The sequence below is a fragment of the Apium graveolens genome, chromosome 10 (genome assembly GCF_009905375.1).
Source record: "Apium graveolens cultivar Ventura chromosome 10, ASM990537v1, whole genome shotgun sequence".
Taxonomy (NCBI): Eukaryota; Viridiplantae; Streptophyta; class Magnoliopsida; order Apiales; family Apiaceae; genus Apium; species Apium graveolens.
In genome coordinates this window covers 174,853,248-174,868,628 of record NC_133656.1, presented here as the reverse complement: position 1 = coordinate 174,868,628, position 15,381 = coordinate 174,853,248, and the positions used below count along the sequence as shown (strand labels likewise).

At 33.4% G+C, this 15,381-nt stretch overlaps 2 protein-coding genes across 2 annotated transcripts; one reads left to right on the top strand and one right to left on the bottom strand.

Moving 5' to 3' along the window:
* The first annotated feature begins 865 nt into the window (after positions 1–865).
* LOC141692505 (cytosolic endo-beta-N-acetylglucosaminidase 1) lies at positions 866–10,634 on the top strand. The gene is made up of 12 exons (XM_074497371.1): positions 866–1,397; positions 1,918–2,055; positions 2,574–2,683; positions 2,798–2,909; positions 2,993–3,100; positions 4,728–4,840; positions 5,170–5,251; positions 5,788–5,868; positions 7,995–8,050; positions 8,605–8,740; positions 9,038–9,752; positions 10,091–10,634. The coding sequence occupies exons 1-12, from the start codon at positions 906–908 to the stop codon at positions 10,432–10,434; spliced, it is 2,487 nt and encodes an 828-aa protein (XP_074353472.1). The 5' UTR covers positions 866–905; the 3' UTR covers positions 10,435–10,634.
* Positions 10,635–12,758: 2,124 nt separating this feature from the next.
* On the bottom strand, positions 12,759–13,918 carry LOC141691333 (LOB domain-containing protein 12-like). The gene is made up of 2 exons (XM_074496065.1): positions 13,713–13,918; positions 12,759–13,136 (listed from the first exon to the last, which is right to left on the bottom strand). Exons 1-2 carry the CDS (start codon positions 13,869–13,871, stop codon positions 12,759–12,761), a joined length of 537 nt encoding a protein of 178 aa, XP_074352166.1. The 5' UTR covers positions 13,872–13,918.
* Between the last annotated feature and the right edge of the window lie 1,463 nt (positions 13,919–15,381).

Here is a 15,381-nt window from a genome sequence, read left to right as displayed (position 1 = left end):
TTCATTTTACTGTTATTTGAAATTATAAGCTTTTATTTTATAATTTATCGGTGGCGTGCTTACATACATAATTAGAAATTAGATTGGACACCTGTATGCACAAAAATTTTAAACTGGACAAACCCAATTAAGATTCGTCAAAAATGACTTCGTAGTTTGAAAAATTCAATGGTCTATAATATTTAGTAAAGAGTATACTGAGTTTATAGTTCAAGATCCCATTAGAAACATGAATTTGGTTGGAGATTGTCCGGACTCGAACTACTCGAAATCAAGTTGTGTTCAACTCGTTTATTAACGATTGATCTCAAAATTTGATTAAAAATATTGGTTTGGCTCGACTCGATTTATTTTAAAAAATTCATAATTTGACTCAACTTTATACTATCCATATCCATATGACGCCCATAATTTTATAAAATTGCGATGCAATATTAAAATGCATTTCCATCGATCTGAAAGATACTCCATCAATCTTGTCTTGGGGAGCCAAATCTGTGATTGTCAGTTCTCAGTTGTGCTAAAACAAATGCATGGTGCTAAAAGAAATGTATGGACAGTCTGTTACGTTAGTATTAGAGTACACTAGACCCATACCACAAAACACACGCAAGAAAAAAGAAATTATTTTCCAGTATTTTAATTGTAATTTTTTATTGGAGTATTTTCTTGTAAATTTAAACTTAAAGCAAAAAGTGTACAAAATTCGATAATCGGAACTAATCGAATAAGATATCAATTTGTAAATTATCAAGTAATTTTTGAAAAATCAGATATAATATTAGCCATTTATCAAATAGATAATATAATTTTAACTCATTTTTAGCGATTTATGGGGTACATGGACCTTGTTAAATACTTTAACACAGTTGCTTAAACACTTGAAGTAAACTAGCACAATTTCAATGCAGATTCCATTTCGCGCGTATATAAACCGCCAAACTCTGATCACACTCAAGAACATCTACACTATTATACACACAACAATTATATCTATCTTTCCCCCAAAAATGACTACACCTTCCCCAACTCCACCCCCATTCAATCCAACCGAACCCTCTTCACCAATCTCTTATCCAATTAAAACCCTCGAAGAACTCGAATCAAGGTCCTATTTTGACTCATTTCATTACCCTTTTAATAAATCTTCAGTTTGCTTACAAGGTGTTCGAGGAAATGCCGCACAGAAGTTTTTGCCAATGAGGCCTAGATTGTTGGTTTGTCATGATATGGCTGGTGGGTATAGTGATGATAAGTGGGTACAAGGCGGAGATAATCCGGATGCGTATGCGATTTGGCATTGGTATTTGATGGATGTGTTTGTTTATTTTTCGCATAGTTTGGTTACGTTGCCACCTCCTTGTTGGGTTAATGCTGGACATTTGCATGGTGTTAAGGTTTGTTTCTTGTAATTTTTGATGTGCTATTTTGGATGTTTCAAGCACTTACGGTATAAATGATTGTTTTTTAGTAAAGCTTAGAAGTAGCACCTATTCTTAGAATATCGGATGGATGAAAATCGAACCTAGAACCTGGGATCAATAGAGGTTAAGTCTTACCAACTTGGCTATCCTATCACACCCCGTGATTGGCTTTCTATTTAAGTAATTTCGAACTCATTTGTATAATACTATAAAAAAATGATATACATTTGATAATATTATATAAACTCAAAATAAAATTATGAAAAACCCGTGCATCGCTCGGGAGCGATAGTCGGATGTAATATAGGGAGGACAAATGTAAATATTTTTTCCCCTCTCTAGCACACTTTTCCTTTTAAATTAATTTTGGTATTTCACTTATTCTTTAAGATTATAGTTTTGATATTTTTTGTATTATGTATATCCTCAATCTAATTTGTTCACTAATGAAATGTTTCTGATTTTAAGTTCTTATGTTATAATATGAAATTAGGTGTTGGGAACTTTTATTACTGAATGGGATGAAGGGAAAGTTATTACTCGTAAACTGCTTGAGACAAAGGAGTCTGCTCAAATGTATGCTGAGCGGTTGACTGAGCTTGCTATATCTCTTGGTTTTGATGGGTGGCTGGTAATTACCTGTCCTTTTTGATATATTTGAATTGTTTGTTAATCTGACTGAGTGTGTGACTTTTGACATGATCTCTAACCGCCCTTTCTGATGGATATTTCGTTTTTATTCGGATGTTATAACCATTATGTCACTTGGTTAATTAACTATTAAGCGTGTTGCAAAGCCAAGTACCTCTTGTGGAAGATGAAAGAAAGATGTGTTGGAGTTTTAAAACCAAATTAGGATTGGATTAACTGAAATCCAAGTGTTTCTTTTGGGTTGTCATAATGTAAAAGGCATATGTCTATGCTTCCTTAAATCAATGCATGGTTTCTTACATATTATAACAGCGCTGTCAGTTTTATTTTTAAATAAACCAGACTTTCATTGAGATTGGATTGATGTAAATACTCTATTTGAGACTTTTTTAACTTCCAGTAATCTTTCTTGACTGTACATTTCAAAGTTGAAGACGTCTTCCTCTCTTAACTTTTCACAAGTCTTTCATTAAGTGTCCATGATCCATATATTTGCAGATCAATATGGAAGTTGAAGTGGACATTGGACAAATCCCTAACTTAAAGGAATTTGTTAGCCACTTAACTCGTACTATGCACTCTTCAAAGGCTGGATCCTTAGTCATATGGTTGGTTCAGTTCATTTCCTGAATTAAGTTTTTAAGCCGTCATCTGTAGTATCCTTGTTTATATAGCATTGACTGTATCTGATTCAGTCCTATGACTTATGCCCTTTGCTGTAGGTATGATAGTGTTACCATTGATGGCAAACTTGAATGGCAGGATCATCTAAATGACAGCAACAAGCCCTATTTTGACGCATGCGATGGCATTTTTGTTAACTATACATGGAAGGTAATTAGCTGCTGCTAATTTTATAATGTTCATGAATTTGCCTTTTAATACTTCTTATTAAGTATTTCATGTGTCATATGCAGGCCAATTATCCTAAGCTGTCAGCTGACGTTGCTGGTAGCAGAAAATATGATGTTTACATGGGTATTGATGTATTTGGAAGGGGAACCTATGGTGGTGGACAATGGACAGTACGTATGTTTGAAGTTTTTGTGTCTTTCATTCAACCAGAGGCCTTGCTTGTCAGATATATTTGCACTATAATGTTGTGTTTAGTGTTTACTATAGAAACTAGCACACACGTTGTTTTTGGAGATGTAAAGCGAAAATAATAGCTTCATGGCTTCATGCAGTACCCTATTAACAATTTGGGTTTAGAATATCAAATATTTGAAAAACGAATTAGATAATATATAAACCTATGTAGCCATGTTCTGTTCCAATGATAGGTATGTTATACGCTTAAGAGATTTCTAATTCAAATCTTAAATTGGTTGAGGTATTTTAGTCTTTATGTAAATCCCTAACTATAATCCATACTTGTGGTCACATTCAACCACAGTTCATGTTAAATGACGTCGGACTTCATCAAGCAAAACATTAACATTGACGCCTTGTGTTCGTCTATAATGTAGTAAACCTTTGTGTTGCTTGTATATTAACATTCAAGTGTATATATTCCTTCACGATGCTATTCATCATTTTAATTCAAAATTGGTCATGGCAAAAAGATTTCTTAGTGAGTAGTAGAAGTAGAGTTTCCTGTAATATCATGTAAGATATATATATATATTATATTTCCTTTTAACGAATTCTTAGCTTTAGAAAAATCACTTTAACTCAGTTAGAGATTGACCAGCTTTTCAATTGCTAACTTGGTGTCACTTTGTCTCGTACTAAGAGGAACATAGTAATTGTAAGCTCAGAGAAACTGAAACACAAACGTCATAAGGTCCATCAGGGATGGCAAATTTACTCGACCCAGCAGATACCCGACCCATTCCGATCCGTTTGGATTTATCCGAATCTGAATTTTTGGATTTGGATCCGGATCTGGATCTCATTTTTAGACTCGAAAGAGTTTGGATCTGGATTTGGATCTTAGGTATACCAAAACGATACCCGACCCGAAACCCGAAATCCGTTCCAAACCCGATCCGAACCTGAAACCCGAAAAAAACCCGATAGCATATTCTTATCTTGCATAATTTTATAACAATAATACCTGATTTGTATACATAAAATATTTAAGTCTAATGTTATAATAGGGACGTTGGATAATTATCGATTATTAAATTTATTATGTTTCACGCTAATATTGAATTATCTAAATATACAGAGTACTATTTTTTTAGTTAAACAAACGCACATGCATGAGTGAGTAGAACTTTAACCTACATTTAGGAAAGTAAAACCTCGACCACTACACCTACCCTTTATTAACAATATATAAAGTACCATTTTTGTATTCTTAACCTTGAAAAAATGTGTTACCTAACATATTTTTATAATAAAATAAATTTATTTATTTTTAAGCAGTTACTTTTAAAGTATCCCAATTAGACCCGAAACTCGAAAAAACCCGATGGATCGGATTTGGATCTTTGTTTTTAATATCTAGACCCGAACCTGATCCGAACCGAAACATAATGGATCGGATTTGAATCTTACAAAACCCGATCCGATCCGACCCGTTGCCATCCCTAAGATCCATTGCATGATTTATACAATATTACCAAGTTACTGTAAAGGGTCAGTCATTTTTTTTGCTAGAACAAGCAAAAACCAAGTTCGAGTAATATTTTTTTCCCAATTCAGACAAATGTTGCACTTGATGTTATAAAGAAAGACAATGTGTCTGCTGCTATATTTGCACCTGGATGGGTACTTGAGACAAATCAACCACCCGATTTTCAGACTGCTCAAAACCGGTAACTTTTACTCATCCTCTTTAGCTTATTTCAGTTTGCAGCATCTTCATGTTTAACACTGTGCTGAGTGTTTAAAGTAGTATACTTAGTTATGTGTCATATCAGGGATCCTCTCTCTACCTATACATTATTCATTGAATGCCAGTAGTTCGTGTCCTTAAAACTATAATTTCCTGCTCGATTTACTCTTTTAGTCCTATGTTCGGTCTTGATATGTTGAACAGGACCTAATACGATTAGTAGAAAGATGTTCACCATTTTCTATATTGATTCACAACATTTTTGGTAGACCTTATGAATTGATGTTTGGATATGTGTTGGATATGCAGATGGTGGGCCCTTGTTGAGAAATCATGGGGAGTGTCGCAAAACTATCCTAAATCACTTCCATTTTACTCAAACTTTGATCAGGTACTAATTCACATGAAACCTTTATGTCCTTTTATTTAAAAAAAATTAGTAGCCATCTAAGCTCGTTCCACCCAGCTTGGCAATTAATTTACTGGAGCTTTTGTAGTTGGTCTGATTCAGAGGTATAATATTATTAAAGTAGTGACTGACACTTGCATATGAAGCTTATGTGAACCTATAATACAGAGACTGGATAATAGACTATTTATGCATTGATTTGGGGCATTTTAAATAAGAAAAAAGCATGTGGAGTTTACAAATTATTGCACCTTTGTTGTATATTGTGGATCTCTGACCTTCCTGACCATGAACGGAAGGGCAACAAAATTTACCTGATAGTTAATAAAAAAGTAGCAGACAGTGAGGGACATGTTGAATTATTATTGTCATGGGTGTTTCCTGTAGCATTTTATGTTGAAATGATTTGTTAGTTAATATTTTCAGTATACATATCCAATGCAACTATAATGTGGCAAAGGCTTGAAAAACGTTCCTCCAACACAATTTTTTTTATTCCCTGCCCTTTTATTTTTCAGGGTCATGGTTACCACATTTTCATCGACGGAAGGCAAGTATCAACTAATCCTTGGAACAACATCTCTTGCCAAAGCTTTCAGGTATGCGGTAGGCACCAATAATCTAGGACTTATTTAGTTTTGATCCAAGTCCGACTGTGCTAGGATGTACTGTCAGTTGTCCTATCATAGTGTAGCATATATAGTCAGATATCACTTGTATATAATAAAAATAGAGTTTGATACTGGATGAGTAACCTTAATGTCCATGATTTGAAGATGCATTTTTGGTAACTGGATGAGGATGAACAAGTAGAATCACCTAAATATCCATGTTTTAAATATGCAGTGTTAAAAACTAGAATACAGTGAACAATTAGAATCCACATGTGTTAGTTGGCCAACTAAAAGAATGCCACTGAATGGATCTTATAGTACTTGATAACACTAATTTGTAAGCCCATTTCTATGATTGAATAGTGCATCACTGGGAACCTATCTTTTGGGGCAAGAAGCAACTTTATTGTTCAGTCAACTCTTGACAATATTGGAGGTACATGAGCGTAAACAGTCGAACTTGGAACCTCTCAGCAAACCAAGATACGATACCATATTAGATGAGCAGCTCTACCAAGACCTTCAATTGACCCCATACTCTTGACAACATGTATCTAGGGATGGCAAATTAATCCGATCCGAAATTCGAAGTTTTGGATATACCGAACCCGAAATTTTGGATTTGGATTTGGATTTTAGTGATATCGAACCGATACCCGATCCGAAATCCGAAACCCAATCTAAACCCGATCCAAACCCGAAATCCAATTAATACCTGCTCATGAATATATAATATATTATATATAATATTTTACATTTGAGACATAGAATTTACGTATTTTTTATTGTATTATTTGAGTAGTAGATTAATGTCAAAATTGCTAACCCTTTTTTAGTGAATTATAGCTCTTCATTTCAATCTCAACTTTTATTATTTAAGATGTACTTTTTATATGTTCCAAAAAATATCATTTATGATGGAATACCAAAATTATATTTATTAACATATCTTAGATTTTACTCACCATATCAATACGTGCAATATAATGTGCTTGACTACTTATTGATATATGTAGTTTAATATTAGATACTATTTAAATGTAATTAATGATGTTTGCATGTATTAATAATATTAAATTTGACTATATTTTTCGTAATCTTGGATACTCGAAAAATACCCGATCCGATCCGATCCGAAACCTGATGGACTTGGATTTGGATAACCCGAAAATATTTGAATTTGGATTTGGATTATACAATAACCGATCCGAACCCGACCCATTGCCATCCCTACATGTATCTTCGTAAAATGTTTAAATTAATGGGCTACGAATATATATTTACATTTACAGCTATATCAAGTTCACAAAGAAAAAAAAAATATATATATATATATGTTTACAGTTAATTTAGGGTTTTTTTCCAACTTCTTGAGCTTTTGGGGGAGCTGGTAATCTATATGGAATTAGATCTTAGGTATAACGATAAATCTCAAGTTCGACCTCTGATACCTCCTTCAGAGACCAAAATTTTTAAAAATTAAAATAGATGCTAAAGTCGATTCCCCTTGTTGATTTACTTTTCATTCACGAATATAGACCATCTATTGAGGGCTGTGTTAAAGGTATAATACTCATTTGGTGTTTTTTTCTAAAATCTTAAGGTATTGAAAGAGTTAGTAATCTAATAAGGATGTACAGGAAAGGAAAAGGATCTGACTATATCTTCAGTAATCCGATGGGTAATCATTTTATATGTCAAGTTACCAGCTCCCTTAAAATCTCGATGTTTTAGGAGGGATTAATTAGATCATATATTATGTTAATATTCTATTTATGAATTGAAGATTGAATCACTAGGAAGTCATCTTGGGGCAATACAAAACTTAGCATCCTATTAAATATTTGACAACATTGAGGGTAGAATGGTTGAACTTGTGACATCTCCTAATCTAAGCTGTGATACCATGTTAAGCCATGAGCTTTTTTTAAACCACAAGGTTTAGGCGGACTTACTTGGATCGTAAATTATTATGCTAACATATCATGTAGTTATGTCTAAATGTCTTATTCCAGTGTTAAATCCTGACATCTTGCTATTTTTGCCATATTGGATCGGAAAAGTTATAAGCTCTATTCATTTGATCTTCTAATATTAACTAGTTTTAACAGCCTCTTCTGGAGTATTCTGAAGACCTCAGACCAAATGCAATTCAGGTTTCTATGAAGTAAGCTCGATCTACTATCTATCTTTACACTATGGGTATCTATCAGCAATGTCATATAAAAAGTATGAAATTCAAATGATTGTATGTATTGTGAAATTTATAATGGGGGTTGATATAAATCTTTTTCAAGGACCTTTCAGAGTCTGGGGGATGCAAAGCTTCCCCAATCTCCACTCATACAAATAAAATGAATTTGATAACTAAATTGGCAAATTCTGAGATTATGTTAGGAAGTGATTTGAATCAATTGCTACATGGGAACCAACATGACAATGTTTCATATCAATTTACTTTTAGTCTATGAACCATTTACTGTGATTTAACTGTAAATAATAGTGTATACTCTTTTGTTTTACCTTTTTCCGTTATCTATTCAAAGACCTTATAAACCTGCGGGACATCAAATATCTAGTATGCCTGTGATCGTATTAGTAGTAGTTTGACATTTATATTGCATTTTAGAGGCAATTTTCTAAATTTTCTCTATGATATTTTTTAAGCGTCTTCCATATGCCTTGATTAGATAGACTTATGTATCTTTTTCCAAATCGTAGTTTTGATGAAGCATCTTATAGTGGAGGTGGAAACATCACACTTAAAGGATCTCTAGACGGTGACACTTATTTTACAGCAAGGCTATTCCAAGGAGAACTGCTTTTTGGGAACTTGCCGGTCCTTTTTACTTTTTCTGTAAGGCTTTCTCTTAATTTTTTTTATTGAAATTTAATTTTGGTGTTGTCTGACAACTAGATGTTTAACTATTTTGGCAATGTTATTGTTTCTATGAATATCCTTTCTGCTCAACTCTCTTTTATTGAGTGGCTTTTTTGATATTGTCTAGCAAAAGTTTTTGAGATATGCATGCTTTAGGTTCTAGCAGGTCATGCAAACTAAGAATATAAAAAACATAACACATACAGACCTCCTATTGGAGTTTATGCATAAATGCTGAAGTCTTTAGCTGCTGATTAGCACAAATTGTGTCAGGTGAAATCAGATGTGAGCTCTATGGTAGGCCTTTTTCTTGAGTTATCTTCTTTGACGTTGGAGAAGACATCAGTTCTACTTGCTTCTCGGGGAGCTACCGTGCTAAATACAAAACAGTTCTCGAGCAAATTTAGTAGAGTAATTCTGCCACATCAAGTGAAAAGGTTCGATGCCCGTCCAGGATGGGTAATACAAGAGAGTCGTCTTGCAATGGAGGGCTACACATTAACAGGAATTCATATCGTTTGTTATAAATCAAAACCTGATCCAGTTAATCATGAGATAGTAACTCAAGGTCCATCTGAATATTATGCAGCGCTTGGGCATATCGAAATAAGAACTAGATCAACGAACTCAGATTTCCCACCAGATGCAGCATGGTTAGTTGAGAGTCAATTTATAAAATGGACCCCAGGTTCTGAGGCTTCGAAGACCCTCAGTGTTAAGATAATGTGGAAATTGAAAGATGGAACAGCTTCTTGGTTCCCTAGTTACAATATTTATGTTGAGAGAGAAGACATAGGTGGAAATTCAAACTCCCTGCTTGAGGAAAAGCTAGAATATCTTGGACTTGCACGGGTGGAAGCTTTTTATATATCTAATCTTGTTGTTCCTTCTGGTATCTCTAGACTTAATTTCATCATTCAAGTATGCAGTCTTGATGGCACTTTGCAGAAGCTGGATCAATCACCATCTTTCCAGGTGAATGTGGAAGGTTAGTGAAAGATGATCCTCTGTGCTTAAAGGAGGGCCTGCATGGTATATATAATGAGCATGTTGTAACTTGTACAGAGATATTTTACAATTGTTGTACCTGACAATAAAAAGTAAAGAGGTATTTGCAATTTCACCCCAGGTATTTTAATCAAATTTACTTTGGTACTAATAGTTTTAAGTACACTCTGCATTCCTTAATTTCAGACCTGTGGCTTCCAACACCCTTTCAGCTTAACTATACTTTTGATCAAGGGTGAAGTTGGTATATAAGTGTTTATCATATTCATGAGTAAAAATATCACATCTGTATGTTCAGCCTTTATTTCTCTTCTTCAGTGGAGCAAATGCCGTCTCCCATGGCAGAACTGTGCTTGTGTCTGAAACCCTCATTGGTTGGGGTACATACGGCATGGGCATCTTCAAACGCTGGTCGTCAATTTTCTGGTTGTGCTAAATGTAAATGTCACTATTTCCGTTGGGTGGATCCCCCTCTGTGTGCCCAGCTAATCATACGAGGTAATCACCTAGAAGAAGAAAAGCAGCAGTTGGAAACAATTAATTTGGGGAAGAAGCAAAATGAAGCAGCTGGGTACTTGGAATGCAGCACAACTATGACGATGCTACTTGTGACATGGCTGCTAATTATCTCCTCCTCCTACATCTTTTGTAACAAAGCATGAGATACGAGTCCTCCAGTAAAATTTATGTCATCTCAAATTGTTGTACCGGGTCCATATGTTCAAATTGCAAGATCCGGTATTGTGAAAATCAGGGTCTGTCACTGACACTAAAGTATACAACCGAACAGTAAAACATGGTATGATCTAACAGATGTCACAGAACCAGAATTTCCTCGCCAATGCAATTTGTATTCCCACAACCTTAATTTACCTCGTGTTTCAAAAGTTACGAATCTAAAAAACTAAGGAACGAAATTGTGTTGGCAAATTATCATTGTTTTGGTGAAAGAAGACAGGAAAAGGGTACTGAGGCCACTTCAAAGCCTAGCTCAAGTTGAGTGGTTGCAGAAAAATTTAAGAATGAACTTAGAAGCATAACAGAAAACAACAGAATTCAGTTCAACACAACTACACTTTAAAATGCAAAGACTATAATTAATATTAACAGCATCATCTTTTAGTGTTAACTAAGGTGACAGCAGACGAAAGACGGAAAGCTAAGTTTAAATGAAACTGAAATATAGGAGGATTGTTTCTTCTCGAGCCCTCAAAAGAAAATACGGTTCTAAAACAAAATTACAGCAAACTCCAATGTTGATTTGTACTATGTAAAACTGTTTTCGACTTATGTTAGAAGTATATACTATATTTCTATATTTAGTGTTTTATACTAATCATCACAATATTTATTAACATTTTGGTGTGTTATGTAAAACTAAAATATATTTATAATAATTTTTGATGCAACTCAAAAAAAAAGTGAAAAAAATTTGCACAACACATAAAATATAATTATAAAACATAATAATTCTCCGGAAACTAGTTCTCATTTGAGGGTGACCCATAATTTATACGTAATTAATAATTATTTAGCACACAATTGGCCCAGTTTATGTATAAAATACCTATCTTATGAAATGAATTCCATATAAGCAACAGATGATATTACTATAGACTTCATGTGAAATGATTTTTGAAATCCCGTGAAGCTTCTTTATCACGAACTTGTAGTTTACACTTGCGGGTTATGTCATTATAAAAATGACATTCGAGCTTTGTGTATATAAGTACGAAACAAAGTCATGTTAGAAGGGTTCAGAATTATGTTTAAGTTTTAACTACTATACGAGTTCGGGTTAAGTAGAATCTTGTTAAACTATGGTGCTCGCCAGAGCCCTATTGAATTCCAACACTATTCCACTAGTCCTAAGTTATGTTTGTCGTTTTAAATATAAATTTAATAATAAATTTAAATTTCACGGAAGAATACAAATTTTTATTTAACATACAAGCAAACAATTATAGAAGCGACAGGACCGTTGCCGCACAACTGTTTTTATTACGTAGAAGTTAAAACTTATTGACATTTTAAATGATATATAGATTTGTATATGCTAGGCAATGTAAACCGACAATATCCAGATTACTTGTTTTCTAAGTTGACTTTACCAAATGTAACCACGTTAGTAAGACTGTAGTTCATGCACGAATCTGTGGAAGTCTCTTAGGAATAGCGAAATATATAGACATAACTTTTTTATTAAATATAATCATTATTTAATGACAAACTATAATATATAGTATAAGCCATTGGTTTGCAAGTTGGAGGTAGCTAGCTAGTTCTACCTCATTACCACCAGAACTTCGCTAGGAAGCAACATTTAGAATATATGTCTGACATTGAGGAAAATGTATCAATGCATTTGAAACAATTAAATTTGTCAGGGCATCATTAACATATACTGAAACAAGGTCTACTTGTTTAACCATTAAACTAATTTACTTAACAGAAGAAGCCCTTTACCCAAGGCATGCTGTTGTTGACTCAATTACTCATTTTTTAAGATAGTAATTCTAGAGTGCATTAATCCTAAATATTCCCACCCTGTCTTTTTCTTGATTAACTGTTTTTTTTCATAATTATTGACTATTGTCAAGAAACCATGCATTAGTTATATTTCTCAGAAGCTAGTACATGTGAGAGCATTGTTGCTAACCATCCGTTCGATACAACTTTCTGTGAATATATAGGCAAAAATCCTAGAATTGGTGAATTAAGCACGGACACAGAAAACATGATCTAACTACTGAATTCACAACAGTTTTTAGTGTTAAACTTATTACCCAAAGTTTATAGGGGACATATCTCATCTTTTTTTTATTTGTATATAGTCACTTGTGTGAGTCATGTGCTCAGGACACAAGTCTAGTACATGAGTAGTTGACGTTATTTTGCTTATTTGCTCCGTGGTAAAATAACAATGAATCTGATGATTAAATAATCAACATTATGGAAAGCATACATTAATATTTTAATACATAAATTAAGAAACATGCATGTCATGTCCGAAGAAAGACTCTCTCTTGAGAGAATCATGGATAACATTGTTAGAATTAGAGGATGAATAGTTGAGGTACTGAGGGATCATGTTATTCTCGTAAAAGATAGATTTGTCGTTGTCGATAAGATCATGATCGCTGATTGCTTCCATTGAAGGTGGTAGCATTGGTGGTTGGTCTTGTTGCATTTGGATGCAGAGTATCTCTGCTTGAGCCACTGCTAGCTGCATTTGAAGCTGAGACACCTGGTTCTGCAGGTATGATATTGCACCTACACATCCGTACACCGGGTCTCTCACCCTTGCGTTCGCTTCGTATACCAGACTGCTCACTGCATCTGCTCTCTGATGTACCGGAAGCTCCTGAGCATACATAAAACCACAACAATTAAGTAATTAAATATGTCTTGGAAATACACACTCACATTCATTCATTCGTGTTTTTCTTTTTCCGTTTTTAGAACCAAGAGTAGAGACACTGTTTCCGCAATTTTGGAACACCAGTGCAGTGTGTAAAATTTCCAGCTAGTTGCTAACACACTACAAGAAACGGGGTCTTTTTGGACCGACATAATAACGACCCGCTTGAAATAGGGGTAATATAGACTGAACTTGACAGTCAGTTGTAATTCTAAAACAAAAAACTAACTAGAGATAAAGTTAAGTTTTAGAAGATGTTTCTCAAGTCAAAATACCACATCTACATCAGCTATTATAAGTTGGATGCAGGATGCATCTCATTTATGAACTAATGAATAAGGATTCAAAGCAATCTGTTAATTTACCATAAATGTTAGTGTATGTATGTCAGAATCAACTACTATCTGTCTACAAGCTTAAAGACAGTAGCAGATAATTAACTAATGAAACCCACACGAGTGTAGGCAATACAGAGACTTAAAAACAGAAAAGAGAGACAGATGAGAAGAAAAGAAAAACCTGCAACATCTTGTTAATATTGCTAGCACCAAAAACTTTGTGAACAATGGCAAACTTGTGGGGATCATCGGAAGGGAAGTAAGGAGCGAAAGTGCAATCCTTGGTGCATCGCCGCCGGAGCAGCTTGCAGGATGCGCATGGAGAGTGTCCACTTCCCATTTCCTAAATGTGTTACGGTGGAGAAATAAGGCTGAGAATGTTAAAGGTTTAACTGCAAGGGAGAGGATTAGGTATGGTGAGGTGAAAAGGAAGTGTAGTAATAAGTATATTTATAGCGCTTTTGAAAGGTTTTTAATAAAATATCACATGTAGAAAACACTGTGATTAATTGAGCTAAAGTATCAGTACAAATCTCACTAACGGCTGGTTTGGTTCACCTATATCATATATTGTATGAATGAATTTTATTCATTTGAAACCTATACCTGGTTTTTTTTTCCAGAATTTCTTTCCTCATATATATCTCAAATTTACCAGAAATGGGTTTTTGATATTTTAGAGGAGTGTATGAAACATAGGCAACAGGAATCGACTGTATTTTTCATTTTTTATATAGTTATGTGTTAGTGTTTGATACAAAATTAAATTAATAATTCAGAAGAATATAAACATATTAATTATATTTATTAAAAAATAATTAAAATTAATATTTTATAATAATCATATTCATTTCAAAATTCAACCAAACACAAAATCATATCAAGCAGCATACCAATTACTTAATTAAATCTCTTACCAATAAACCAAATGACCTCTATTAATATGCAACATCTCCAGCTAGCATAATATGTAATTTTTTTTTTCTTTTATTAAATCTTACATATATTTTTGGTTTTAACAATAAAACCGAAATTTAACATGGCTAATGATTAGTCAAAAATTTTTTTGTATACATTCAACCCAAATGTAGTAAGTAAATGATTGCATCGTATACATTGCCATGTGTCACACCAAATTTTTACCTATTTTTATAGCTTTATTTTTTTTTCTCTAATAGTAATAAGCATAAAATTAATCAAAAAAAGTTATAAAATAATATGGGATAGTTGAATTTGATGCTATTTATATGAATATATGTGACCCAGTTTAGTTGAAATCTAACATATTATTTATTGCAAAATTTTATATTCAATTTCATGAATTCAGAATTTTTGAATATGTTATCATAATTAGCTTATAGGTCCAGTATTATTTTTAGTGTATCGTTGAATTTGTTCAATTGCGCTGGAAACACCCAGCATTGTACGTACCATCACATAAATTGATTTGCAACTTGCAAGGAATGCATGTAATGAACAATCTAGCTACATCATCTCAGTTCTCTAATCTTCCAAACAAATTATGATTTGTCTCGTGCTAAATTCTCTCATTAATTTTCCCAACGACGTGAATGCTCCAGAGATCCAGACAATATTTTAGTTCACATCTTAGGGTCCCGTTTAAATTTTAACGGTTAAGATCAATAGTACTCCCTCCGTCCCTTTTTAGTTATCACATTTAATTTAACCAAGTTTATTAATATTTTATAATTGAATAAAATAAAAATATTACATCACCGGAAATTAGATTTAATTTATATTAATATATAATTTTTAGTTTTTTTAAGTAATATAAGAGTAATGTTTAATCTGCGGTAAAAAATTGGTCAATTTGACTTCTATAAAAGGAA

Coding starts and splice junctions, on each gene's coding strand:
- LOC141692505 (XM_074497371.1), top strand. CDS start 906: ATGCAGATTCCATTTCGCGCGTATATAAACCGCCAAACTCTGATCACA. Junction 8,741..9,037: donor CGGTCCTTTTTACTTTTTCT/GTAAGGCTTTCT, acceptor AAATTGTGTCAG/GTGAAATCAGATGTGAGCTC. Junction 9,753..10,090: donor TTTCCAGGTGAATGTGGAAG/GTTAGTGAAAGA, acceptor TCTCTTCTTCAG/TGGAGCAAATGCCGTCTCCC.
- LOC141691333 (XM_074496065.1), bottom strand. CDS start 13,871: ATGGGAAGTGGACACTCTCCATGCGCATCCTGCAAGCTGCTCCGGCGG. Junction 13,137..13,712: donor ATATTAACAAGATGTTGCAG/GTTTTTCTTTTC, acceptor ATGTATGCTCAG/GAGCTTCCGGTACATCAGAG.